Source organism: Scyliorhinus torazame, chromosome 2 (assembly GCF_047496885.1).
Source record: "Scyliorhinus torazame isolate Kashiwa2021f chromosome 2, sScyTor2.1, whole genome shotgun sequence".
Classification (NCBI taxonomy): domain Eukaryota; kingdom Metazoa; phylum Chordata; class Chondrichthyes; order Carcharhiniformes; family Scyliorhinidae; genus Scyliorhinus; species Scyliorhinus torazame.
The window spans coordinates 188376907-188404252 of NC_092708.1; the positions used below are offsets into that span (position 1 = coordinate 188376907).

Below are 27346 nucleotides of genomic sequence, written 5' to 3' on the forward strand. Positions count from 1 at the left end.
TGGAAAGTGGACAGGATCATTTCTGACCTTGTGTGGGCGGGGAAGGTGCCGAGGGTGGGGAGGACCCTGCTACAGAGGTTTGGCAGCGTTGCCAAACTTGCTTCATTATTATTGGGTGGCGAATGTGGACAAGGTGCGGCGGTGGTGGGGAGGAGAAGGGGTAGAGTGGGTTAGGATGGAGGAGGAATCTTGTAAGGGGTCCAGTTTGAGGGCTATGGTGACGGCAGCAATGGCAATGGCGCCGAGAAGGTATTCAGGGAGCCCAGTGGTGCAGTCCACTGTGAAGATATGGAATCAGCTGAGGAGGCATTTTAGGGTGGAAGGGATGTCGATGCTAACGCCGCTGTGTGAGAATCATGGGTTTGAGCTGAGGGCGGGGGGATGGATAGTGTATACAGGAGGTGGAAGGAAGTGGGGCTGGTCAAGGTGAGGGATTTGTATTTGGAGGAAGGGTTCACCAGTCTGGAGGAGCTACGGGAGAGGGTAGAGCTGCTATGGGGTAGTGAGTTCAGGTATCTACAGGTTAGGGACTTTGCACGAAAGGTTTGGAAGGGGTTCCCTAGATTGCCGGGATACACCCTGCTAGAACGTCTGCTTCCGGATGTGGAAGGAGAGGGAAGAATTGGGGATATATACAAGTGGCTGGGGGAGCAGGGAGGCGAGTGGGTGGTGAAGATCAAGGAGAAATGGGAAGCTGAGTTGGGAATGGAGATCAATTGGGGAGTATGGAGTGAGGCATTGCGTAGGGTAAACGGGACCTCCTCTTGTGCAAGGGTGAGCCTGATACAGTTTAAGGTGGTGCACAGGGTGCATATGACTCGGGCAAGAATGCGTGGGTTCTTTCAGGGGGTAGCAGATGAGTGTGGGCGGGGGCAAGCGAATCATGCGCACATGTTTTGGGGTTGTGAAAAATTGGGAAGATTCTGGGCGGGAGTGTTCGCGGTCTTAGCCAGGATAGAGGAGGATGGAGTGGACCCGGACCCTTTGGTGGCGATATTTTGGGTTTCAGAGAAGCCAGAGCTCATGTAGAGGAGGAGGGCCGATGTTGTGGCCTTCGCCCCTCTGATTGCACGGCGACGAATTTTGCTGGAGTGGCGGTTGGCATCACCACCGGGAGTAGCAGTATGGCTGGGTGACCTGTACGACTTCCTGCCGTTAAAGAAGACCAAGTATGAGTTAAAGGGGTCAGCAGGGGTGTTTAAGAAAAGGTGGGAGATGTTTTTGACCATGTTCGATGAGCTGTTCGTCGGGGGCGGGGGAGGAGAAAAATCTGTACAAACTGTATAGTTGATTGTTGGGAAGAATATTTCCCGAGGTGTTTATTTGCTGTAACCTACTTTGATACAAGTTTCAATAAAATGCGTTAAAAAAAAATATATATATATATTATTTCTATTCTTCCCAATCCCATTTAGGTTGACGTTTGAACAGTTGCCACTGTCTGGTCCTTCTCCCGAGTGATCACTCTTCACTTGCACCTTGCCAGTGAATGTCATCAGGCTGAATTGTAGGTGGCACCACTTTCTAACCCAAGCCTTCACCCAAAACATCATGATAGGCTCTTCTTAGAAGTCTGGTATTATTGAATGGGAATCAAGGAGCCTTAGCTTTTCTCCCCTGCAGTTCCAGGGCATGGAAACCAGTTATAACATCATAGCCCTTGAACCAGCTGAGTTCAGCTACCTGGAGACAAACGAGGAATTGCATCGGTCATCACTGCACTCCATGACTGAGCTGCTCACTAACTGACCCAGTGAAATAGAGTGATTTCCCTACATGCTTCTGAGCATCAGCAAAAGCCAAGATGGAGGAAGGGTAGACAATCTTCCATTTGTTAGGAATTTATATCAATTTTTGATAACTTCCAGCTGCTCTTTAAAAATGGAGTTGGGATAAAGGGTTAATATCCAAGGTGATGGTCTGTATGAACTGCTGTGCTCAGGAGAATTTTGGCAACTTTTTCTATTTACTCTTTTTTTCCTCTACAGATCAGGACGGAGTCGGTCAGATCTTACCCTTCATCTGTAGCACCCACTTCCCCTCAGACCCGGATCAATGTGCCTCATGTAGCACCACAACCCTCCCCTCCCCCACCTCCTCCTCCACCACTTGCTGTCCCCTTTAGTAAATACAGCACCATCAGCAGACAGCAGCCAAGCAAACAGCCAGCTGCATCTTCCATTGTAACCCTGCTTGTGGGAGCGCAGGCCATCCCTCCACCTCCACCCTCACAGCTGGTGAAGCCCCAATTGCTGGTAGAAAGTGATGGGCAGTATATTCCTCCGCCAGTTCCCTCAACCCCACCACCCCCGTTACCTCTTCAGGCGATCCCTACTCTGTCTGCATTGAAATCAGCACCACCTAGCCCTTCCCCCGTGGTGCCTGCCTTCACACCCCCACCTCCCCCACATAAGTTACAGCAGCAAAGCATTCCATCACCTGTCCAGTTCTTGGCTCCTCCTCCTCCTCCTCCCCCTCCCCCCCCATTGCCACCCCTACTGCAGAGTATTGCCACTAAAAAGGTTGGGGCTCCATTCGGGACCTCTCTAAACCATCCACCCCAAACAGCTCCCAAACCAGCAGTGGCTAGTGTTGTTCAAATGGAACCCCCTCCTGCACCTCCCCCTCCACCAACATCGGCAAAACCTCCTAGATTCCCGGTTACACAGATCCCATTGCCCCCACCACCACCCTCTCTTCCTCCTGCCCCTCTTCCTCCTTCCCCTCATACAGCTACACTAAATCAGATGGCCGGAGCTGCAGAACAGATGCCCATTCCTCCACCGCCTGCAGTTTCCATTGTAAAGCAGTCAATAAACCAATTCCAGCCTCCGTCTGCATCCTCAACTGCAAAGCCATCGCCAGCCTCTCTTCAAGCCCCCATATCTCCCCCAGCTGTGAAGGCAAAACCCAAATGGCAGCCTAGTTCCCTCCCATCACCTGAATTTCCCCCTCCACCTCCTGAAAGCAGTCTACCCCAACCTCCCCCTCCGAGCACCACTCCTCCTCCCACCCCAGTCAAATCAGCCTCAGTCAAAAAGCCTAAAAAAACATCCAGCCCTGGTGGTAAGAAGCCACCGCCCACTCCCCAGAGACATTCCAGTATGAAAGGATCCAGTTGTTCAGATGTGAAGGAGTCCAGAAAACCCGTGGAAACCCTCGGCAATAAGTTTGAACAAACAACCGTTCCTTCAGCATCGCCAACATCAGATGTCACCACCTCACCACCTGCTCCTTCAAAGCCTGGTAAATTAAATTTGGCTGCGGTTAACTTGATGTTCCCACCGGGAGGGCCACCGAGCAGAGGGTCAGGAGTTCCAGCTGTTTCCAAGGAGCCTGTTTCCGAGTTTCCATCGCCTCCATCAGATTCAGACTTTCCACCCCCACCTCCGGATCTAGATCTTCTACCCCCTCCTCCACTGGAGATGGCAGTTCCTGGTTTTTCCAATGCTGTCCCACCTAAAGTAGCTGTGGTGAATCCTCAGCCACAAACATGGTCTAAATCTTCAATGAAGAAAGCGCCACCGCCAGTACTTCCTAAAAGGAGCGACAGCACCCGCTTGACACAAGGGGAGTCTACAGAACACCAGTCTCCTCCCATTAATCCAGTGCCAGTGTCTCCTAAGCCAGCCTTGTCCGTGCAGCCTCATTTTCTGGCTGACCTCAATAGGACTCTGCAGAGAAAGTCCTTCACTCGACACAGCTCACTAACCTCTGGACGTCTCGCCAAATCAGAGCCCATCACTACTATGGATGACATGGTGCTTCCACCCCCACCTCCGGAGTTGCTTTTTGACCAGGAATCTAGCAGCGCGTATGCATCTGGCAACATCTCAGGCTATGCAACATTACGGCGAGGACCACCTCCAGCTCCACCCAAACGGGGAGACAGCACCAAGTTAAGTAGGGACTGTTGATGAACCAGCCGCCTAGGTGCTGTTTACATGCTGCTCCATATACTCATCGTCTGCAGTATTCAGAGTGATACATTAATTGCCTTTCTTAAAACTCTGGCTGCATACATCTTCCAACAAAATTAGATTGCGTTACTCTTGGTAGGAATCTCATCCTTGGATCAGTGGAGTGTTGTGTTTCACTTGTAAAGTCAAATCGCTCTACTTGTGTAAATATAGATGCTTTGATATATAATGGGACCTAGTTGGGGTTGGGTGCTGGGGTTTGTGTTTCATCAGAAAGTTTCCCAGTGGGCTCAATGGGGACGGGGTGAGGGGTTGTAGAGGTGGACCTAGAGGAAATTCATGTTTTCCTCTCAGTCAGATTAAATGTTGTTGGTGATTTGATTTTAATAGAGTTTTGGCTTTGTCATTGGATGACTTCTTAAATGGCACAATCCCAGCTTGTGATAATTTGCAGCTTTTTGTTATAGGGAACTCGGGCTTGAAGTATGCTCTGAATTCGTTGGGGAAGGGACTGTCGTTTCCCAGCATTCTGTTGGTTTTCAGCAGCATGTTCCTCTTGGAAAAAAATCGTACAGTATCCCGATCAATTGAGCTTCTAAATTCTCACATGTTTTGAGCGCAGGGCAGAATGATGGAACTGCTACTAGTAGCTATCAGTCAACTGTTGGTTGCTGATTTTAAAACTAATCGCAAAGCAGATTGGGAATTATTCAACCATGTTTGGACTGCAATTTCAGTGCAATTAAATGGGTCACCAGTTAACTGACAGAACCTTCTCCAGGCCAAAGCTTTGACCTATGTAAGCATTGGAACTACAGGAGACTTTAAGCTGCTATTTTGAAGGGTGAGAAATCCATGAGTTATTCAAGGAATTTATTTAGCTAAAATGTTGGGTCTTTTTGATTGAATACAGAAAGATACTAAAGTGTAGACCTAGATTCTCGCTGTACAGGTCACAGAATAAGATTGTAAACCTCACTACTGCTTTTACAGTTGTCTTATTTGTGCCCACTGATGGTGTAGTTGATAAGAGCTGATTTTGTGCAGAGCTCTACATGCAAGATAGTCCCAGGTTTGATGTTATACTTTCCATCGAGTTAGTTCAGCAAGCTAGCAGCTGGGTGATACGGTTAGCCAATACTTGGGAAGCTACTACCACATGGGGCCGGTTTAGCTCAGTGGGCTAGGTCTGTGATGCAGAACAAGGCCAACAGTGCGAGTTCAATTCCCATACCGGCTGAGGTTATTCATGAAGGCCCACCTTCTCCACCTTCCCCTCGCTTATGGGCAGCACGGTAGCACAGTGGTTAGCACTGTTGCTTCACAGCTTCAGGGTCCCAGGTTTAATTACCTGCTTGGGTCACTGTCTGTGTGGAGTCTGCACGTCTTTCAGGACTTGTGGGAGGAACCCGGAGCACCCGGAGGAAACACACGCAGACATGGGGAGAAAGTGCAGAATCCACACAGACAGTGACCCAAGCAGGAATTAAACTTGGGACCCTGGTGCTGTGAAGCAACAGTGCTATCCACTGTGGGACTATGGCAACTTTACCGTAACTATCACTGACCCCACTGGCAAGAAAATGTGTGCTGGTGAAGTAAAATTCACCTTGGTTGTGAAGCCTCCACCCCAGTCAAATTCCTTCCTGCCTCACAGCACCAGGGACTCGGGTTCAATTTCGGCCTTGGGTGACGGTCTGTGTGGCATTTGCACGTTCTCCCCATGTCTGCAAGGGTTTCCTCCCACAGTCCAAAAATGTGCAGGTTAGGTGGGGTTGTGGGGAGAGTGGGCCCAGGAGGGTTGGGCAGACTGAATGGGCCTCCTTTTGCACTAAGGATTTTTGGATTTTATGGATTTACTGGAGGCCAGACACTTACGCAGCCAGGTAACCCAGCAAGCGTTACTGCTTGGAGAGAGGGGATGTCTATGGCAGATCTGTGAATAAATTACCTTCTATGTTTAAGGGAAAAGGATCTAATGTCAGGATTGACTCTGAGCATTTTCTTTCCAAACTTGTTAGTTGGATGTTCCCATGTGGAAATGTTGGCTGGTTCACAGAGTCAAAAAACAAAATGAAATCTATTTTTTCAATTGGGGCTCTGATTATGATAATACTGGTCTAAACTGTGTGACCAACCAGCCAATGGTATCTGGATGCAAGTAGGCAGCAAAGCAATATTCTGAAAGAACAGTTTAATTTGTCAGTGCAGGAACCTTGTTGCTCTGAAATGTGTAGGAATGAAAGGCTGAAGAGGTAACATGTGAAATAAGCAAGTACGTAGGATTGCAGCAGGAAGTTTGTGGTCGCTGTTTGTGTCAGGTTAGAGGTATCAAAGTGCTTGTGTTTAAAAGATCGTGAAAGTACGAGATTACATTTTATCAATATCACATTTTGTGGAATCTTGCAGCTTAGAGGAGCCAAATTCCACCTACCCTTTCCTCGCACCCTTGCAATTTTTTTCCATTTCGAGTATATACATCCAATTGCTTTTTGAAAGTTACAATTGAATCTGCTTCAGCCACCCTTTCCAAATCATCATTATTTACTACAAAAGCCAAAATTCATTTTGCCTCTACTTACTTTGCAGGGTTACCTGAAATCTGTGTCCTTTAGTTACCAGCTGTCCTGCTGCTGGAATCAACTTTCTTATTTACTCTTACCAAAGCCCTTCATAATTTTGAACGTCTATATGATGCCATTGCTTAAACCTAGCTTTTTTAAAAAAAATATTTTATTGAGGCATTTATATCAAACACAATTATAAAACAAGCAAACAGGGCTGCAAATAATCAAAACAAATAAATATCTAACACCCCACCATCCCGCCTCCCCAACCTACTGCTGACATCTTAACTATTTTCGAAGACTATTACTGATGAATGGCTGCCACCTCCAGCAGACCCTCTCAAGGTGAATTTTATCTGCTGCAGCCTGAGGAGCTCTGCTAGGTCGTTCACCCAAATCCCTGGTTTCGGCAGTCCCGAGTCCCGCCATTCTAATAAGACCCGTCTCTGGGCTACCAGGGAGGCAAAGGCATCTCTCTCCCCCTGGACGGCCGGGTCTTCTGACACTCCAAAGATCGTTACTTCTGGACTCTCGGGACCACCTTCATCCCCAAGACCTCCAACATAACATCAGCAAACCCCTGCCAGAATCCCTCCAGCTTCGGACAGGACGAAAACATGTGAACATGATTCGGGCCCCCTGCACACCACCCATACCTATCCTTCACCCCTTCAAAATGCCTGCTTATCCTGGCCACAGTTATATGTACCTTGTGCACTACTTTGAACTGAATACGGCTAAGCCAAGCACACACACCGGATGCGTTCACCCTCCTCAAAGCCTCCTCCCACAACCCAACCTCCACCTCCCACTTACACTTCACTACCCCTATCGGGGCTCCTTCCCAAACCATTAATTCCGTATAAATTTCTGATGCCCTTCCCCCGTTTTTGACACCAACTTGTCCTTTAGTTCCTGGGGCGGCAGGTGTGGAAAGGTCGGTACATGCTTCCTGACAAAATCTCTCACCTGTAAATACCGGAACCTATTCCCAGCTGGCAACTCTAATTCTTCCACCAACCCCTCCAAGCTCGAGAAGATGCCCCCAACAAATAGATCTCCAAACCACTCAATCCCCGCCCGTTGCCACCACTGATGCCCCCCCGAAGCAAACCTATGATTCCCGCAGATAGGTGCCCAAACCGAAGCCCCCCTCCAGCCTCCGGGCCACCACCTCTACCAGGCTTGTGGAGTACCTGGCTGGAGAGAACGGTAGAGGCGCCATCAACAGTGCCCACAAACTCGAGTCCTTACAAGAGGCTGCCTCCATCTGCTCCCATACCGACCCGACCCCCCCTTCCCACTTCCTAACCATGGTTATATTCACCACCCAATAATAATTCATGGGGTTTGGAAGAGCTAACATCCCCCCCCCCCCCCCCCCCGCCGGCAATACCACCTTAACCCGCGGGGCTTTACCCGCCCAAACAAACCCCAATATCAGTGCATTCACCCTCCTAAAAAAGCATTTGGAATGAAGATCGGGAGATTCTGGAACACAAATAAAAACCTCGGGAGAACCGTCATCTTCACTGATTGCACCCGTCCCGACAGCGGGAGCACGTCCCACCTCCTAAAGTCCCCTTCATTTGTTCCGCCAACCGAGCCAGATTCAGCTTGTGCAGCTGCTCCCACCCCCGTGCCACCTGAATGCTCAAATACCTAAAGCTCACTCCCACTATCCTAAACGGCAACGCCCCCAACCTCCTCTCCTGCCTCCTAGCTTGGATCGGGAAAACCTCACTCTTCCCCATATTCAATTTGTACTCTGAGAACCGACCAAGAACTGACCGAATTCTTCCAATATGTTCAGAATCTCCACAATAACTTTCAACGGGTTTGATATATAAAGCAGTAAATTGTCCACATATAGCGAGACCCTGTGCTCAACTCCCCTCCCCCACACTATCCCCTAACAATCCATTGACGCAATAACGGCATTGCCAATGGCTCTATCGCCAAGGAAAAGAGGGGAGAGTGGGCATCCCTGCCTCGTCCCACGGTGCAACTTGAAATTCTCCAAGCTCACCCGGTTCGTTTGCACACTTGCCCGGTACAACAGCCGGACCCAATCTACAAACCCCTACCCAAACCGCCCCAACACCTCCCAAAGAGTCCCACTCCACCCAGTCGAAGGCCTTCTCTGCATCCATGGTGACCACCACCTCCACACATCGTCCCTCTGGGGGCATCATTATAACATTCAACAGCCACCTGATGTTAGCCAACTGATACCTCCCCTTTACAAGCCCCAACTGATCCTCCCTTATCACCCCAGCACACAGTCCTCAATACACTAGGCCAGGATCTTGGCCAGTAACATAGCGTCCACATTTAGTAATTAAGTTGGCCGGTAAGACACACACTGCTCTGGATCCTTATCCCCCTTCAAAATTAAGGAGATCGAGGCCTGCAATAACGTAGTGGGGAGCACCCTCTTCTCCCTCGCCTCATTGAACGCCCTTACCAGCAGGGGCTCCACATCCCCAGAAAAATGTTTATAAAATTCCATCGGGAACCCGCCCAGGTCCTTCCCTGCCTGCAACACCCCCGTATCCTCCAACACCTCCACCAGCCCAATGGGGACTCCCAGCCCCTCCACCAGATCCTCCTCCACCTAAGGGAACTCTAGCCAATCCAAGAAACGGCTAATTCCCTCCATCCCAGCTGGGGGTTCCGACTCGTATAGTCTCTTAAGTCCCTGAATACCACATTCACCCCCACCGGGTCAAAGACCATCTTCCCTCTCCTGTCCTTCACCTTTCCGATCTCCCTCGCCGCCTCCTGCTTCCTCAATTGGTGTGCCAACACTGTGCGCGTACCGAGTATTCCCATTCACTACACGTACTGTGCGCATACCACATATTCCCATTCACTACACATACTGTACGCGTACTGAATATTCCCATTCACTACACTTCCGTGCGCATACCGAGAATTCCCATTCGCTGCACGTACTGAGTATTCCCATTCATTACGTGTACTGTGCACATACCGAGTATTCCCATTCACTACACGTACTGTGCGTGTACCAAGTATTCCCATTCACTACACGTACTGTGCGCGTACCGAGTATTCCCATTCACTACACGTACTGTGCGCGTACTGAGTATTCCCATTCACTACACGTACTGTGCGCGTACCGAGTATTCCCATTCACTACACGTACTGTGCGCATACCGTGTATTCCCATTCACTACATGTACTGTGCGCGTACCGAGTATTCCCATTCACTACACGTACTGTGCGCGGACCGCATATTCCCATTCACTACACTTTCTGTGTGTACCGAGTATTTCCATTCACTACACTTTCTGTGTGTACCGAGTATTTCCATTCACTATACGTACTGTGCGCGTACCGAGTATTCCCATTCATTACGTGTACTGTGCACGTACCAAGTATTCCCATTCACCATATGTCCTGTGCACATATCAAGTATTCCCATTCACTACACAAACTGGGCCCGCACCGAGTATTCCCGTTCACTACATGTTCTGTGCCCATGCTGAGTATTCCCGTTCACTGCACGTACTGTGCGCGTACCGAGTATTCCCATTCACTACACGTACTGTGCGCGTATAGAGTATTCCCATTCACTACACGTACTGTGCGCGTACCAAGTATTCCCATTCACTACAGCACGCCCCGAGATTCTGTTAATATTTTGAGTGAGTCAGTGGTGAAAGATGTGACAATGTCCAGAAATTCAGTGGAGGGTTTTGAAGAATCAGCAGTGCTTGATATTTGGTACAAAATGAAGCATCCATTGGGGATGGATGTTTGTAAAACACACTCACCTTAGCCAAATGGACCGTAGTACTTCGCATTTGCTTGTTCAGTGCGCAATATGTGAGCTGAATCCAGTTTATTCACAAATTTGTATATTTATTTTTGTCTCATGTCCTCTATCTTTCAGTTTACGTATGATCCAGCCAGGATTTGATGATCAACCTCCCTCTATCCTGGGTTTTTATAACCCAATAAATAATAATGATGCTGGTTGGAAACCTTTTCGACCAGGAACTTAGAGAAAATATCGTGAAAAGTAGTTTTTGCCTCATGCCAGGTATCATGATGCATAGCTCTGGTAAAAGTGGGCTAGATTAAGAGATTCCTGAGTATTTACCCTATAATTGGCCCATTAGAATCTGACAATGGCACAGTGGTTAACACTGCTGCCTCACAAGGCCAGGGTTGAATTCTGGCATTTGGTGACCGTCTGTATGGAGTTTGCACATTCTCCCCAGGTCTGCGTGGGTTTCCTCCGGGTGCTCTGGTTTCCTTCCACAGCCCAAAGACGTGCAGGTTAGTTGGATTAGTCATGCTAGAATTGTCCGTTAATGTCCAAAGATGTTCAGGTTAGGTGGATTGGTCATGCTAGAATTGTCACTTGGTGTCCAAAGATGTTCAGGTTAGGTGGGGTTCCGGGGATAGGGCAGGGGATTGAGCCTAGGTAGGGTGCTCTTTCTGAGGGTCGATGCAGACCTGATGGGCCGAATGGCTTCTTCTGCACTGTAGGAGTTCTATGTTGTGTGATGAGACTTGTGACACGATTTATATTGTTTCCTCTTCGCTTCTGAGTGATTTATTTTCTTTAACATTGAAAGGATTATACACCAGGCAATTCAATCTGGGACCTTTGACCTGTTCAAAGTTGGGTAAAATTTACTACCAATCATTCGCCTCATTCTGAAAGTTGGAGAAATTAATTGTATTCGAATTTTTATTCATCCAAAGAAGTCAGTTTTGTCAAAGTTGGCAGCCTATTCAACAAAGAGACCTGGAAGAAGGGTCTTCCTTTCTACGCTTATCAATGCCCCACCTGATTTTAAACACCTCTGTTAAATTTCTACTTAAACAATCCCAGCTTCTCTAGTATCCACATAACTAAAGTCCTCCAACCCGAATATCATTCTAGTAAATCTTTGCACCTTTGCCACTGCCTTGACGTCCGTTTTAAAATGTGAAGCACAGAATTGGACGTTACAACCTAGCAGAGACCTAACTGGTACTTATAAAAGATGTTGCATGGCTTCTTTGCTTTTCTACTCTGTCTCTGTGAAGCCATGGATGTCATTAGCTGTTTTAACACCACTTGCCCTGCCACCTTCAAAGATTTATATCTGTAAACTCTCAATTTTCTCTGCTCCTGCACCAAAAGAAAATTAGTTTATATTGCCTCTCATTTTTACTTCCAAAATGCATCCCACTTCTCTGCATTATACTTAATCTGCCATGTCTGTCCATTTGAAGGGCCTGCTACTGTATCTTTCCCTGGTTACTATTTTTCTAAGTTTCAAGTAAAGTTTGAAATGATGCCTTGTACGCTCAAATCCAGATTATTAATGTATCAAAAAGAGCAATGATCCTGATACAACACTCTATACTTTCCTCCTCTCTGAAACACAACCGTTCACTTTCTGTGCTTTCTTTGCCTTCAGTTTTGTATGTCCAGGTAATCGGTTTGTACTTTTGGCCAAGGGATAATTAGCGACTGGAACACTGGGAATTTTTTGAGGGCTGAGAAGTGATCTTAAAGTACTTAACGGCACAGTGGTTAGCACTGCTGCCTCACGGCACCATGATTGAATGGCGGAGCAGACTCAATGGGCCGAGTGGCCAAATTCTGCTCCTATGTCTTATGGTTCGATCCCGGCCCTGGGTCACTGCCTGTGTGGAGTTTGCACATTCTCCCCTTGTCTGCGTGGGTCTCACCCCCACAACCCAAAGATGTGCAGGGTAGGTGGATTGGCCACGCTAAATTGCCTCTTAATTGGGGGGGAAAATTGGACATCTTAAATTTAATTAAAAATAAAATGCTTAATAATCCCCTTGCATGAGCATCTGGAGCACTAATTGCCATAAGTCAAAATCATTTCTCAGTTCCCTTCCAACTTACAGATCATAAACTGCCCAGAATCTGTGTCCCAGACCAGAAAAGGGAGGAATTTGAATACATGTTGAACACGTTTCCCACATCTGGCCTGAGGGAACTTGATCTTCATTCTGATTGCTTTGGTGAAATGGCGATGAAACAGGGAATCCACTGCCAGTATAAACATTTTAGGTAAATGGTAACAAGGCTATGAATTGGTGATTAGATCCTGAAGGGATGACCTGGAACTCACTTCCATTGTCCTCCAGGGGAGCAGAAACGATTGGTGATTTCATAAGAAAATGGGATGGGCACTTCAAGGAAACAAACATGCAGGGATTGAGTGGGGCTGCCTGGATTGCTCTGTGGGGAATCGGTATGGACTCGACGAGCTGAATGGTCTCCTTCTGTGTCATAAATAACCAAATGCAACACAGAATGCTTTTGTAGAATTCTGGCATCTTTGCACAAATTAACAAACTCAGATTGTTTTGTTCCTGATCATGCAGATGTTGAATTCTTCCACTAACCTCTGTCCTCAAAATAGATGACGTATTTCACAGATTAAATTCTCCTCTATTTTATGGCTTTTAAGTGTCTGCAATGGGGACTGTGCTGCATCTATTTAGTAACTGTCTTTTTGGGAAGTGAGTGTGAGCTTCTTGTTGTGACACACTAGCCCTCTGATAATAGTCTGTACCTCCCGCTTGTCAAGAATATTGACAAGCCGATTGAGCGCACATCTGAATATCTGCTGTTATGTTGATAGCTACAGGAGCTAGTCCATGTCAGATAATTTTGAAAGATAATTATTTCTTAAGGCACATTGTCGAATAATCAAGAGATCTAAGACCATAAGATATAGAAGCAGAATTAGGCCACTCGGCCCATCCAGTCTGCTCCGCCATTCAATCATGGCCGATATTTTTCTCATCCACATTCTCCTGCCTTCTCCCCATAACTCCTGATCCCCTTATTAATCAAAAACCTATCTATCTCTGTGTTAAAGACACTCAGTGACATGGCCTCCACAGCCTTCTGCGGCAAAGTGTTCCACAGATTCACCACCCTCTGGCTGAAGAAATTCCTCCTCATCTCTGTTTTAAAGGATCGTCCCTTTAGTCCGAGATGGTGTCCTCTGGTTCTAGTTTTTCCCACAAGTGGAAACATCCTCTCCACGTCCACTCTAATCAGGCCTCGCAGTATCCTGTAAGTTTCAATAAGATCCCCTCCTCATCCTTCTAAACTCCAACGGGTACAGACCCAGAGTCCTCAACCGTTCCTCATACGACAAGCTTTTTATTCTACGGATCATTCTTGTGAACCTCCACTGGACCCTTTCCAAGGCCAGCACATCTTTCAGTAGATACGGGGCCCAAAACCACTCGCAATACTCCAAATGGGGTCTGACCAGAGCCTAATGCAACCTCAAAAGTACATCCCTGAACATTCTCCCTGTGTTTGCATTGGTTTCGCCCCCACAACCTAAATATGTGCAGGGTAGATGGACCGGTCACGCTAAATTGCCCCTTAATTGGAAAAAATTTATTGGGTACTCTAAATTTTAAAAAAGTACATCCCTGCTCTTGCATGCTAGTCCTCGCGACATGAATGCTAACATTGCATTTGCCTTCCAAACTGCCGACTGAACTTGCACGTTGATGTGGGAAAGAACGCAGTTCTTGTACTTTGGAATAATATACATTGTAGTTTATCAGGCTACTGTATAAATATCACCTTGTCTGTATAAATATCACCTTGTGCCCCCCCCCCCCCCACCACACACACACTCTTATCCACTTCTGTTCTACAGAAGCTCTCTGAAACAATCACATAATTGTTCAGATGCAGAAGAAAGCCATTCATCAGATGATGTCTGCACCCCCTTTCCAAATGTGCATTATGACTTAATGCCATTTTCATGCTTTTTCCCTGTAGCCTTGCACATTGTCATCTAATGTCCTCTTCAAAGCCTCAATTGGACCTGCCTCCACCACACTTCCAAGCAGTGCATTCCAGACCCCAACCACTCCAGTGTGAAAAAGTTTTTCATATATCACATTTGTTTCTTTTGCAAATCACTTCAACTCTGCCCTTTCTTTCTGCTTTTGAATGGGAACAGTTTTCCCTGTCTGTTCCGTCCAGTCCCCTCATGCTTCTGTACATCTCTCTTAAATCTCCTTAGCCTTAGCTCTGTTCTCTCTCCATTGATACTGTCAGATCTGCTGAGATTGTCCAGTATTTTGTTTTTGTTTCAGATTCCAGCATATTTTGTTTTTATCTGCTCTTAGCCGCCTTCTCTCCAAGGAGAACAGTCCCAACTTCTCCAACCTATTCTCATAACTGAAGTTTCTCATCCTGGGAACCATTCTTGTAAACCTCTTCTGCACACTCTCCTATGCTTTCATATCCTTCTGCGCAGAACTCTACACACTATTCCACTGAGGTCTAGTGTCTTGAACAAATTCAGCCATAACCTCCTTGCGCTTGTACTGAATACCCTTATTACTAAAGCCCAGGATACTATATGCTTTATTAACTGCTCTCTCCACCTGTCCTGCCACATTCAATGATCTATGCACCTATACACTCTGCTCCAGTACCCCCTTAAGAATTCTACCTTTGAATCAGGCAGTAACATAATGCGCCCAAGTGTTAGAATCAATGTGGTGCAGACAATCCAGAACCTCTTAACTGTAGTTTATTTTGATTTTGTTCATTCTCAGGATGTGGATGTCACTGATGAGGCCAGCATTTACACGCTCTTGTCCTTGGAGGGTAGGGGTAGGCTGCATGGTGGAAACTCTCCCATAGTGCTGTTAATTAAAGAGTTCCAGGTCTTTACACATGCATACTGAATTAACAGCGACATATCTCTAAGTCGGGATGGTGTATGGCTTGGAGGGGATCTTAGAATGTTTCCATGCATCTGCTTCCCTTGTTCTAGGCAATGGAAGTTGCAGCTTTGGGAGGTGCTACTAAAGAAAGCTTGACATTTTGCTACAGTGCATTCTGTAAATTGTACAAACTTCAGACATTTTGTGTTGGAGGTCATGGATGTCTAAGGTGGTGGATGGAATGCCAATCAAATGTTTTTTGAGTGCTTAAACTGCACTGAGGGTTCAGGCCTGAAACTGTGGTCAGGCATAGGAAGCTTGTGTGAACCGTGTGTATTTTTGTTGATGTGACTTTTTTGCGACCCCTTTTGCACTTGCTCAATATTGTGAGTGGCATTTCCCTACGACAAATCCTCGCCAAAGCACTTCCTTTCGGAGTCCTGCGAATGGATATTAAAGTAGCAGTGTTTATAGTATTTTTATTATTGATACTGAGGTTGGAGTAAAGCAAAGGATTCTGCTCTTTTCTTTCCTCCTCCTCTTTCCCCCCCCCCCCACCCCACCCCCAAAAAAAGCCTTTCCTTTTCCACTTCCCAACAGCTTCCCCAGGTATGCCGGAATTGGAAAATTGTCTGATCTCTACTCTCAAATACCAACTGCACAGTCAGTGTAAAAAACATCCTTAAAGGGTACTACTGGAACAGATATCAAGAAGTAAATGGGCAATAAGTTATTGTCCAGCTGTTGAGTGTAACACAAATTTAAAGATCCTGGTGCGTTTTCTCCCTTTCTGAATTGGATTTTTTATGAATCTCTTTTTATCATCTCGGAATGAAACAGCTTGAGGGTTTTTCACCAAGGCTTCAACGGCCAATTGGCCTTTCTCAATCCAGATGACTTTTGAAAGCGTGCTGATATGGTTGCAGAAATAGGAGTCGAGGGAGGAAGACAGGAACGGGGTGAATGTGGGAGAGGAAAGTTTGTACCAAAGAAAAACACATGATTTATTTTTTGCCAAAGAATCAGTTATAAATGCTGGAAGTATAAATGGTGCACTGGATTTGGGTCGGATGAGAGAGTTCACAGACTCTTTGTACTGAACACTGGGAGGGGTAAGTCAACAATGTAATGGTAAAGCAACGAGAGAGACCCTGTCAATAAACGACTGAGGTACTGTTTCCGGTCACAGCAGTGGGTTGGAGTGGTCTGGTGCTGTTTGTCATAGTTTAGTGACCTCTCTCTGCACCTTTTCATATTGTTTGCATGTCTTTCCCTCATGTTGAGTTCAGATTCAGCAGCAATTGGGGCTGCTGAGTTATTTAGGAGAGTAGCTCAATTTTCTGTTATGATCATAAGCCGAAGACTGGGAGCATTGTTTCAGTGCCACTAATTCTGTAATCAGGAACCATACAGGCCAACCTTTTAACTGAGAAGCATGAGCTACAAGTCTGTTGAGGACTAATGTCACTGGTGCTTCTGCATATCTTCTCTTGGAAGCTGTGAAGCATCCTTACCTTGCATTACGTAGTTCAGATATAATTCTTACCATAAGAACACAGTCAGAACCATGGGCTCAGTCCTGCATCACCTGTTGTGCCATCATGTGTGGGATGGGAGAGAGGGGGTGTCATGATGGGCATGAGGACCACGATATATGTAATTAACTGATAAGTCTCACAGCATGGGCCAAGCTGGTGTCTGCAGATTGGGGAATGTTTTGCCTTAAATTGGACACAAGAGAAATGTCAGCCTTTAACTGGAGATAGCTAAAAATATCATAGCCATTCTCAACTTGTCACAATGGGTAGAAAGTCAAGTTTTATGTGTTTAGTTTTGGTATTTTTTGCTGTACAGTTGTTTTTGAATGCTGCTGGTTAAATTCAGAGAATGTTGGCTCATGATCTGACTAAAACATAATGCTGTAGCATGTGGTAAAGGCCATCCTCATACCCCTTCTCTGGGAGTGACTGGCTTCAGTACGGGAAAGATCACTGTCAAAGTTGGAGAATAATAATGTATATAATTTTTGCCCCTTCCACCCCTATGTTCACTCTAAGAGAAGAACATATGCAAGTTCCTTTTTTTTAAAAAAAAAATGTAAACTCTGAAATGTATTAATACTGGAGACTGTAATTAATGCATGGCAAACATATAACAGTTTTTATGACAATAAATTGATTTCAAGTTAAGTGTGGACCTCTTGTTCTGTGTAATCTCAGTCACACTAACATATCAGACTGTGTAGGGTTTGCTGGATACCGGTTAATCCCAGAATTTACTAGCCCCTGGGAGAGGCAATGCTGCAGCATTGATTCATTGGAAAGGGAGTGTTCCCCATCCTCCCAGAATACTCCATGATAAGCTCATGGAAAATAGGACACGATTGGTGCCACGTATTTCAAGGACAAGTGAAAATAACTTCAATGACTGAGCATAACAATTCTGAGAAAATATATTGAGGCTGTATCAACAGTCTCTCACTGCTGTGTGTTGCAGAATCTGAGCTGATTATCAGTATATATTCCATTCATGCCCTGAAGTTCTAAATGAACCCTAACACCACTTTCAATTCTTCTTTGTCTACTTCATAAACAATTTCACATCATACCCTGAAGTTTTTGTACAAATGAGGCTCTATTCTATATGCCTCTGATCTCAGCCATGACAGGTGTTCTTGAACAAGCGTCAGCACTCTATGGCCAAAGGGTGAGAAAAGCAACTTCTTGTCAATGTGATGTAGAAAGCAATCACCGTTTAGCCACATTGGACTTCAGGTATGTGATAGCCTTTACGAGGGTTGGCAATGATGGGAGATGGTGGGGTACTTTTTTCTCTTTGCCCCTCACCTCTCGGGTGTCGACAACAAGATTGTCTTTTAGAGGGGGGGTTTTAAAACCCTTTTTTGAGTTGTGACTTTGATTAATGGCCAAGGAAGCAGACTTTCGGATGAGTTTAAATCAGAAGATAATGTTTGTCCACAATAACACAAAATATAAATACAATGGAAAGCACTCCATCACGCACACAGACACACACACTTGAGTGAGTAAAGATTGATTCCAGGTGCAAAGCATATATTTAGGTCATAACAGGAATAGAAGAAGCAAATCACAATTTTAAATGTAGTCCTTTAAGATGCATGCATTGCAGGCTTGGACAGGCTCTCTATCTCTCATGGTCCTTTAGAAGAAGATCTGGGTTTCCAAAGACATGGCCAAATTTCGGTAGAGACAAATCTTTGCCGGTGAAGACAAAATAGTCAATTTCTCAATGCCTGGGTTGACTGTTCAGGCAGGATTCTTGTCGTCTTGCTGGAAGAATGGTCCATCCTGCCCGAAGGGACATAAAGAATCTTTTTCCCATAGCGGAGAGATCAATAACCCGGGACCATAGATTAAAGGATTTTAGGAGTTGAGGTGAAGCCGAACCTTATGGTGATGATCTTTGGGGTGCCAGAGCTGTTGAAGGGGAAGGGGGCCGATGTCGTGGCCTTTGCCTCTCCGATTGCCTGGCAACAGATACTTTTGAATTGGAGGTCGGCTACACCACCGGGGGTCGCGGCATGGCTGGGGGATCTGTACAAATTTCTCAGGTTGGAGAAAATCAAATTTGCCTCGAGGAGGTCAGAGGAGGGCTTTGAGGTATAGTGGAGGCCATTCATGGCTATTTAAGGAGCTGTTTGTCAAGGGAGGGGGGGGGTGATTAAAAGGGGAAAAATGTATAACCTTGCTTGTGTATATTATTCCCCTATTAAAGCATTAAAATGTGCATCTTACCATCATTCTCAACTTGTCCTGCCATTTCAAAGATATGTTTATGTACACCCACAGGGTCTCTCGAACCTTGTAACCCCTTCAACATTGTACTATTTAATTCCTATTGCCTCTCGGCACTCTTCATAGCAAAAGGTTTCACCTGATATTTCTTTGTTTAAATTCCATCTACCAGGTGTCTGCCTATTTTCACCAGTCTGCCGATGCCCTCCTGAAATAAAAATCAAAGTGCTGGAAAAGCTGGGCAGGTCTGGCACCATCTGCGGAGAGAGCGACAAGAGTTAATGTTTTGAGTCCAATCTGACTCTCCTTTAGGAACTGATGTTTTATTTTAGAATTCCAGCATTTGCAGTATTTTGTTTTTTTCCCGACTTCCTGAAGTCTATTATTATCCTCCTCGCTATTTACTGCATTTGAGTTTCATATCGTGTGCAAGTTTTGAAGTGATCTCTTATATCACCAAGTCCAGGTGATTAGTATGTATGAAGAAGGGCAGTGGTCCTAGTTCAAGAGATGGTAGTTCTGAAAATATTATAAAATTACCACAAATTATAATTGCAGAAGAAATGCTCTGAAGAAGAATCATGGGGCCTTGAAATGTTAATTTTATTTTACCTTTTCACAGATGCTGCCGGATCTGCTGAGTTTTTCAAGCATTTTGATTCTGTTTCAGGTTCCAGTGTCCTCAGTATTTTGCTTTTATATTATTGCAGAAAAAATGCTGGAGCCGAGGCTTTTCAACCATTAAATTTCTCTCCTGTTGACTTTCGGTGGCGGCAATGAGTGAGTGAGCCGCACATTCGGGGGCTCTCACTCCGGCGGGATGTGGACCTAGTTCCCCGGTTTTGCGGGGCTGTGAAAGGACGGCCACGGGGGGCTAAGGAGCGAGCAGTGCTGCATGGAACTGCGGGAGAGCAGAAAGCAGCGCAAACGGGAGAGGAAAGGACAAAGGCAAGGTGCAGGGGAAGCTGACCCGGGAGCAAAGATGGCGGACCTGCGGACCCGGCGATCCAGCAGGCACTGGAAAACATGCTGCAGGTGATGAAGAGCAGTTTTGAGTCGTTGAAGCGGGATAACTTGGACCCACTTCAGAAGGCAGTGGATCAGCTGAACCAGAGACTGGATGCCCAGGACGAAAAAGTTAAGGAGCTGGGGGAAGCGGTGGAGGAGCAGGCGGACGCGCAGACGATTGCTGCGCTAGAAGTCGACTGGTTGAAGGAGAGACAGAAAAGACTGCTGGACCGAGTAGAGGAGCTGGAAAATAGAGCCCGTAGACAAAATCTGAGGATCATCGGCCCCCTGGAGGGGGCGGAGGGAGCTGATGCCACAGCGTTCGAGGCAGACCTGTTGATGCAGCTGATGGGGGCTGAAGCCTGTCCGCAACCGCCGGAGCTGGAGGGGGCACACAGAGTACAGACGAGACAGGTGCACCCGGGGGGGTCCCCCCCCCCCCCCCCCCCCCCCGTCCGATAGTGGTTAGGTTCCACAGGTTTGTGGAGAAGGAGCGGGTGCTGCAGTGGGCAAAGAGCGCTAAGAGCAGCACGTGGAATAACAGTGTCCATCGCATTTACCAGGACCTAAGCCAGGAGGTGGCCAGGTGGCGAGCAGCCTTTAAACAAGTTAAGGAGGTGTTGTTCAAAAAGGACGTGAAGTTTGGTCTGCTCTTCCCGGCCCGTCTTTGGGTTACGCATCAGGGCCAACGCCACTACTTCTCCGAGCCCAAAGAAGCGATGGACTTTGTGAGGGATCAGGGGCTGGTCTCGAAAAAAGGACCCACGGACGCAAGCTAGAGTCCGAGAATTACTGGTTGAAGGGACGCCTACTGTGCCTGGACTGCAGGTCAACTGTTTACTGCTTTAAAGGTGCCTTGTGGTGTATTTTTTGTGGGCAGTTTTTGCCGGTGGGGGGGGGGGGATACCCCTCTCGAATGGTCTTTTTCCTTTTTTCTGTTGTTTTTTTTTCCTCTCCTTTTTTTCCCTGTTGTGGTAGGTACCTTTTGTTGGGCTCTCTGAGTGTGCTGGAGCCTGTATTGTAACAAAAGGGTGGCCAGTCAGCAATGGGGATTAAAGATGTTAGTTGGGGGCTTTTGTTTCATTTATGTCTATGGTTTTTATGTTCGTTTCGGATGGGGGATGTACGGGTACTGGGTTATTGCGGTGTTATATATATATTTTTTGGTGTTCAGAAAGGGACGTGGGTTAACACTTTTCTGTGTACACAGCTGAAACTGTGTTGTACCTGGAGCAGCCTCTCGTTGCTGTTTGATGTTTACATCGTTTGATCTTTCCCATCTTAGTGAGACTGCACCAGTGGGTCGGAGTGGGGGATGGTGTGCTGGGGAGTGGGGAGATGAGGTCGGGGAAACAATGGGAGTGAGACAAGGGGGCGCCTGAGCGATGAGTCACCAGGCTAGCAGATTGGCTAGTCATGGGAGTCAGGTGGGGGGGGGGGGGGGTGGGGGGAGAATACAGCCAGTGAATGGCAGGGGTGGGGTTATCAGGGGATGTTGCTGAGGGGGGGGGTATTTTGATGACATGGGGGGATCTGAAGTAGGTAATGGAAAGGAGGTCGGGGGTGGAGACAGCCAAGAGGCGAGCCAGGAATGGCACGGCGCATGGGCCGGGGGTGGGCCCAAGAAAGGTTATGGCTGACTGGTGGGAGGGGGGGTTTGTGCCCCCCAACCAGGCTGGTCACCTGGAATGTCAGGAGACTAAATGGGCCAGTTAAAAGGGCACGTGTGTTCGTGCATTTGCGGGCTCCAAAGGCGGACGTAATTATGTTGCAGGAGACACATCTGAAAGTGTCTGACCAGACTAGGCTAAGGAAGGGCTGGATCAGCCAGGTCTTCCACTCGGACTTGGATTCTAAGTCCAGTGGGGTAGCAATTATTATCAATAAGCAGGTTCAATTTGACTTCCGGGTGCGGCGATGACCAGCTGAGTCGCACGTTTCGGCAGCTCCCGGTGGAACGGACTTTTGGGCTCTTAATAAGAGCCCCAACGGCAATTTTAACGGCTAAAAGTACTGTGCGGTGAACCAGAAGGGAATCCCCCCTGGATACGGATGAAAAAAGGAGAGGAAGGTGGCCGGATTGCGGTGGATCCTTTAGAGCAGCGGCAAGGAAGGCAAGCAAAAACCAAGATGGCGTCGGAAGGTGGCAGTTTAATATGGGGCCCTGAACAACACGAGTTTTTGAAACGCTGCGTGGAAGAACTCAAAAAGGAAATGAAGAAGGAGCTGTTGGCCCCGATATTACAGGCGATCGAAGGGCTAAAGGAGGAGCAAAAGACCCAGGAGCGGGAGCTTCGGGTCGTGAAGGCAAAGGCTGCCGAGAATGAGGACGACATACAGGGCCTGGTGGTGAAGACGGAGATGCACGAGGCACACCATAAACGATGTGTGGAAAGGCTGGAGGTGCTGGAGAACAACGCGAGGAGGAACAACCTAAGGATTCTTGGTCTTCCTGAAGGTGCAGAGGGAGCGGACGTCGGGGCATATGTGAGCACGATGCTGCACTCATTAATGGGAGCGGAGGCCCCGGCGGGTCCGCTGGAGGTGGAGGGAGCATACCGAGTGATGGCGCGAGGGCCGAGAGCAGGAGAAATTCCTAGAGCCATAGTGGTGAGATTCCTCCGTTTTAAGGACAAAGAGATGGTCCTTAGATGGGCAAAGAAAACTCGGAGCAGTAAGTGGGAGAACGCGGTGATCCGCGTATACCAAGACTGGAGTGCGGAGGTGGCGAGAAGGAGGGCGAGCTTTAATCGGGCCAAGGCGGTGCTTCACAAAAAGAAGATAAAATTCGGAATGCTGCAACCGGCAAGACTGTGGGTCACATATCAAGGGAGGCACCACTACTTTGAGACGGCGGATGAGGCGTGGACTTTTATCGTGGAAGAAAAATTGGAATGAGCGGGTTATTTTTTTTAAAAAAAGAACGTTTGAAACAAAGTGGTGGGGCGAGTATGGGGGGCGAAGAGGGGGGTAAAAAGGGGGGAAAGAGGAGTTTTATGTTATTAATCCTGCGATGTGGTAACTTTTCTCTCTTCCACAGGAGGTGGTGGGGGGAGGAAAGGAGGTGGAGGAGATGGGGCGTTGGCCATTGGGGGCGGGGCCAAGGGGGAGGCACGGGCTCGGTTCCCGCGCTATGATAATCATGGCGGGAATAGGGAAGCAGGAAGGAGGGGGCGTCGCACGGTGCGAGCCGAGGTCACGGGGGGAAGCCGAGGTCGGCCAAAGTTTGCTGACTTCTGGGAGCAACATGGGGGGTGTAACTACGCTAGTGGGGGATCTAGCGGGGGGGGTGGGAGGGGGGAATTATTGGGCTGCTGCTGCTGGGGAGAGGGGGGAGCTGGCATGGGGTGGGATGGGCGGGGGGGGAGCTGGCATGGGGTGGGATGGGCGGGGGGGCACCGCCTGGGGGGACACAGCTGCGTGGGAACCGGGTGAGGAGCTGGAAAAAGGGGATGGCTAATCGACAAGGGGGGGGGGTAAAAAGCCCCCCAACCCGGCTGATCACGTGGAACGTGAGAGGGCTGAACGGGCCGATAAAGAGGGCACGGGTACTCGCACACCTTAAGAAACTTAAGGCAGACGTGGTTATGTTACAGGAAAGGCACTTGAAACTGATAGACCAGGTGAGACTACGCAAAGGTTGGGTGGGGCAGGTGTTCCATTCGGGGCTAGATGCGAAAAACAGGGGGGTGGCTATATTAGTGGGGAAGCGGGTAATGTTTGAGGCAAAGACTATAGTGGTGGAAAGCGGGGGCAGATACGTGATGGTGAGTGGCAAACTGCAAGGGGAGGCGGTGGTATTGGTGAACGTGTATGCCCCGAACTGGGATGATGCCAATTTTATGAGGCGTATGCTAGGACGCATCCTGGACCTAGAGGTGGGAAAGTTGGTAATGGGGGGAGATTTCAATACGGTGTTGGAACCAGGGCTGGACAGGTCGAGGTCCAGGACTGGAAGGAGGCTGGCAGCAGCCAAGGTGCTTAAAGATTTTATGGAGCAGATGGGAGGAGTAGACCCGTGGAGATTTAGCAGACCTAGGAGCAAGGAGTTTTCGTTTTTCTCCTATGTCCACAAAGTCTATTCGCGAATAGACTTTTTTGTTTTGGGAAGGGCGTTGATCCCGAAGGTGAGGGGAACGGAGTATACGGCTATAGCCATTTCGGATCACGCTCCACATTGGGTGGACTTGGAGATAGGGGAGGAAACAGAAGGGCGCCCACCCTGGAGAATGGACATGGGACTAATGGCAGATGAGGGGGTGTGTCTAAGGGTGAGGGGGTGCATTGAAAAGTACTTGGAACTCAATGATAATGGGGAGGTCCAGGTGGGAGTGGTCTGGGAGGCGCTGAAGGCAGTGGTTAGAGGGGAGCTGATATCAATAAGGGCACATAAAGGAAAGCAGGAGAGTAGGGAACGGGAGCGGTTGCTGCAAGAACTTCTGAGGGTGGACAGGTAATATGCGGAGGCACCGGAGGAGGGACTGTACAGGGAAAGGCAAAGGCTACACGTAGAATTTGACTTGCTGACAACGGGTACTGCAGAGGCACAGTGGAGGAAGGCACAGGGTGTACAGTACGAATATGGGGAGAAGGCGAGCAGGTTGCTGGCCCACCAATTGAGGAAAAGGGGAGCAGCGAGGGAAATCGGGGGAGTGAGGGATGAGGAAGGAGAGATGGAGCGGGGAGCGGAGAGAGTGAATGGAGTGTTCAAGGCATTTTATAAAAAATTATACGAAGCTCAACCCCCGGATGGGAGGGAGAGAATGATGGGCTTTCTGGACCGGCTGGAATTTCCCAAGGTGGAGGAGCAGGAAAGGGTGGGACTGGGAGCACGGATTGAAATAGAGGAAGTAGTGAAAGGAATTAGGAGCATGCAGGCGGGGGAAGGCTCCGGGACCGGATGGATTCCCAGTTGAATTTTACAGGAAATATGTGGACTTGCTCGCCCCGCTACTGATGAGGACCTTTAATGAGGCAAAGGAAAGGGGACAGCTGCCCCCGACTATGCCTGAGGCAACGATATCGCTTCTCCTAAAGAAGGAAAAGGACCCGCTGCAATGCGGGTCCTATAGACCTATTTCCCTCCTAAATGTAGACGCTAAGATTCTGGCCAAGGTAATGGCAATGAGGATAGAGGATTGTGTCCCGAGGGTGGTCCATGAGGACCAAACTGGGTTTGTGAAGGGGAGACAGCTGAATACGAATATACGGAGGCTGCTAGGGGTAATGATGATGCCCCCACCAGAGGGGGGAGCGGAGATAGTGGTGGCGATGGATGCTGAGAAAGCATTTGATAGAGTGGAGTGGGATTATCTGTGGGAGGTGCTGAGGAGATTTGGTTTTGGAGCTGAGTATGTTGGATGGGTGCAGCTGTTGTATAGGGCCCCAGTGGCGAGTGTGGTCACGAATGGACGGGGATCTGCATACTTTCGGCTCCATAGAGGGACAAGGCAGGGATGCCCTCTGTCCCCATTATTGTTTGCACTGGCGATTGAGCCCCTGGCAATAGCATTGAGGGGTTCCAAGAAGTGGAGGGGAGTACTTAGAGGAGGAGAAGAACACCGGGTATCTCTGTATGCGGATGATTTGTTGTTATATGTAGCGGACCCGGCGGAGGGGATGCCAGAGATAATGCGGACACTTCGGGAGTTTGGAGAATTCTCAGGATATAAACTGAACATGGGGAAAAGTGAGTTGTTTGTGGTGCATCCAGGGGAGCAGAGCAGAGAAATAGAGGACTTTCCGCTGAGGAAGGTAACAAGGGACTTTCGTTACTTGGGGATCCAGATAGCCAAGAATTAGGGTACATTGCATAGGTTAAATTTAACTCGATTGGTGGAACAAATGGAGGAGGACTTCAAGAGATGGGACATGGTATCCCTGTCACTGGCAGGGAGGGTGCAGGCGGTTAAAATGGTAGTCCTCCCGAGATTCCTCTTTGTGTTTCGGTGCCTCCCGGTGGTGATCACGAAGGCTTTTTTCAAAAGGATCGAAAAGAGTATCATGAGTTTTGTGTGGGCCGGGAAGACCCCGAGAGTGAGGAAGGGATTCTTACAGCGTAGTAGGGATAGGGGGGGGGCTGGCACTACCGAGCCTAAGTGAGTACTACTGGGCCGCCAATATCTCAATAGTAAGTAAGTGGATGGGAGAAGAGGAGGGAGCGGCGTGGAAGAGATTGGAGAGGGCGTCCTGTAGGGGGACTAGCCTACAAGCTATGGTGACGGCCTCATTGCCGTTCTCACCGAAGAAATACAGCACAAGCCCGGTGGTGGTGGCGACTTTGAAAATTTGGGGACAGTGGAGACGGCATAGGGGAAAGACAGGAGCCTTGGTGGGGTCCCCAATAAGAAATAACCATAGGTTTGCCCCGGGGAGAATGGATGGGGGATTTGGAATATGGCAAAGAGCAGGAGTAACGCAACTGAAAGATCTGTTTGTGGATGGGACGTTCGCAAGTCTGGGAGCGCTGACCGAGAAATATGGGTTGCCCCAAGGGAATGCATTCCGGTATATGCAACTGAGGGCTTTTGCGAGGCAACAGGTGAGGGAATTCCCGCAGCTCCCGACGCATGAGGTGCAGGACAGAGTGATCTCAAAGACATGGGTGGGGGACGGTAAGGTGTCAGATATATATAGGGAAATGAGGGACGAGGGGGAGATTATGGTAGATGAGCTGAAAGGGAAATGGGAAGAAGAGCTGGGGGAGGAGATTGAGGAGGGGCTGTGGGCGGATGCCCTAAGTAGGGTAAACTCATCGTCCTCGTGTGCCAGGCTAAGCCTGATTCAATTTAAGGTGTTACACAGGGCGCATATGACTGGAGCACGGCTCAGTAAATTTTTGGGGGTAGAGGATAGGTGTGCGAGATGCTCGAGAAGCCCAGCGAATCACACCCACATGTTTTGGTCATGTCCGGCACTACAGGGGTTCTGGGTGGGGGTGACAAAGGTGCTTTCGAAAGTAGTGGGGGTCCAGGTCGAACCAAGCTGGGGGTTGGCTATATTTGGGGTTGCACAAGAGCCGGGAGTGCAGGAGGCGAGAGAGGCTGATGTTTTGGCCTTTGCGTCCCTAGTAGCCCGGTGCAGGATACTGTTGATGTGGAAGGAAGCCAAGCCCCCGGGGGGGGGGGGGGGGGGGGGAGACCTGGATAAATGACATGGCAGGGTTTATAAAGCTGGAACGGATTAAGTTCATCCTAAGGGGATCGGCTCAAGGGTTCACCAGGCGGTGGCAACCGTTCGTCGAATACCTCACAGAAAGATAGAGGGAATGGAAAAGAAGAAGGCAGCAGCAGCAGCCCGGGGGGGGGGGAGGAACCAGAAGGACTCGCAGGGTTGTTAATATATATGTATAATATGTATA

At 48.2% G+C, this 27346-nt stretch overlaps 1 protein-coding gene across 4 annotated transcripts in view; it reads left to right on the forward strand.

The window, feature by feature from the left end:
- The window catches only part of LOC140394299 (NEDD8-conjugating enzyme UBE2F-like), a 571886-nt gene that overhangs the window by 282056 nt on the left and 262484 nt on the right, over window positions 1-27346 (forward strand). For 3 of the 4 annotated variants that reach the window (XM_072481429.1, XM_072481439.1, XM_072481449.1), the window contains one exon: window positions 1989-17391. The exons of the other annotated variant lie outside the window; for it this stretch is intronic. In XM_072481429.1, the coding sequence (XP_072337530.1) occupies window positions 1989-3917 (1929 nt within the window). In that variant the 3' untranslated portion in view covers window positions 3918-17391. Of the gene's footprint in view, window positions 1-1988; window positions 17392-27346 lie in introns of those variants that run through there. 4 annotated transcript variants of the gene reach the window in all.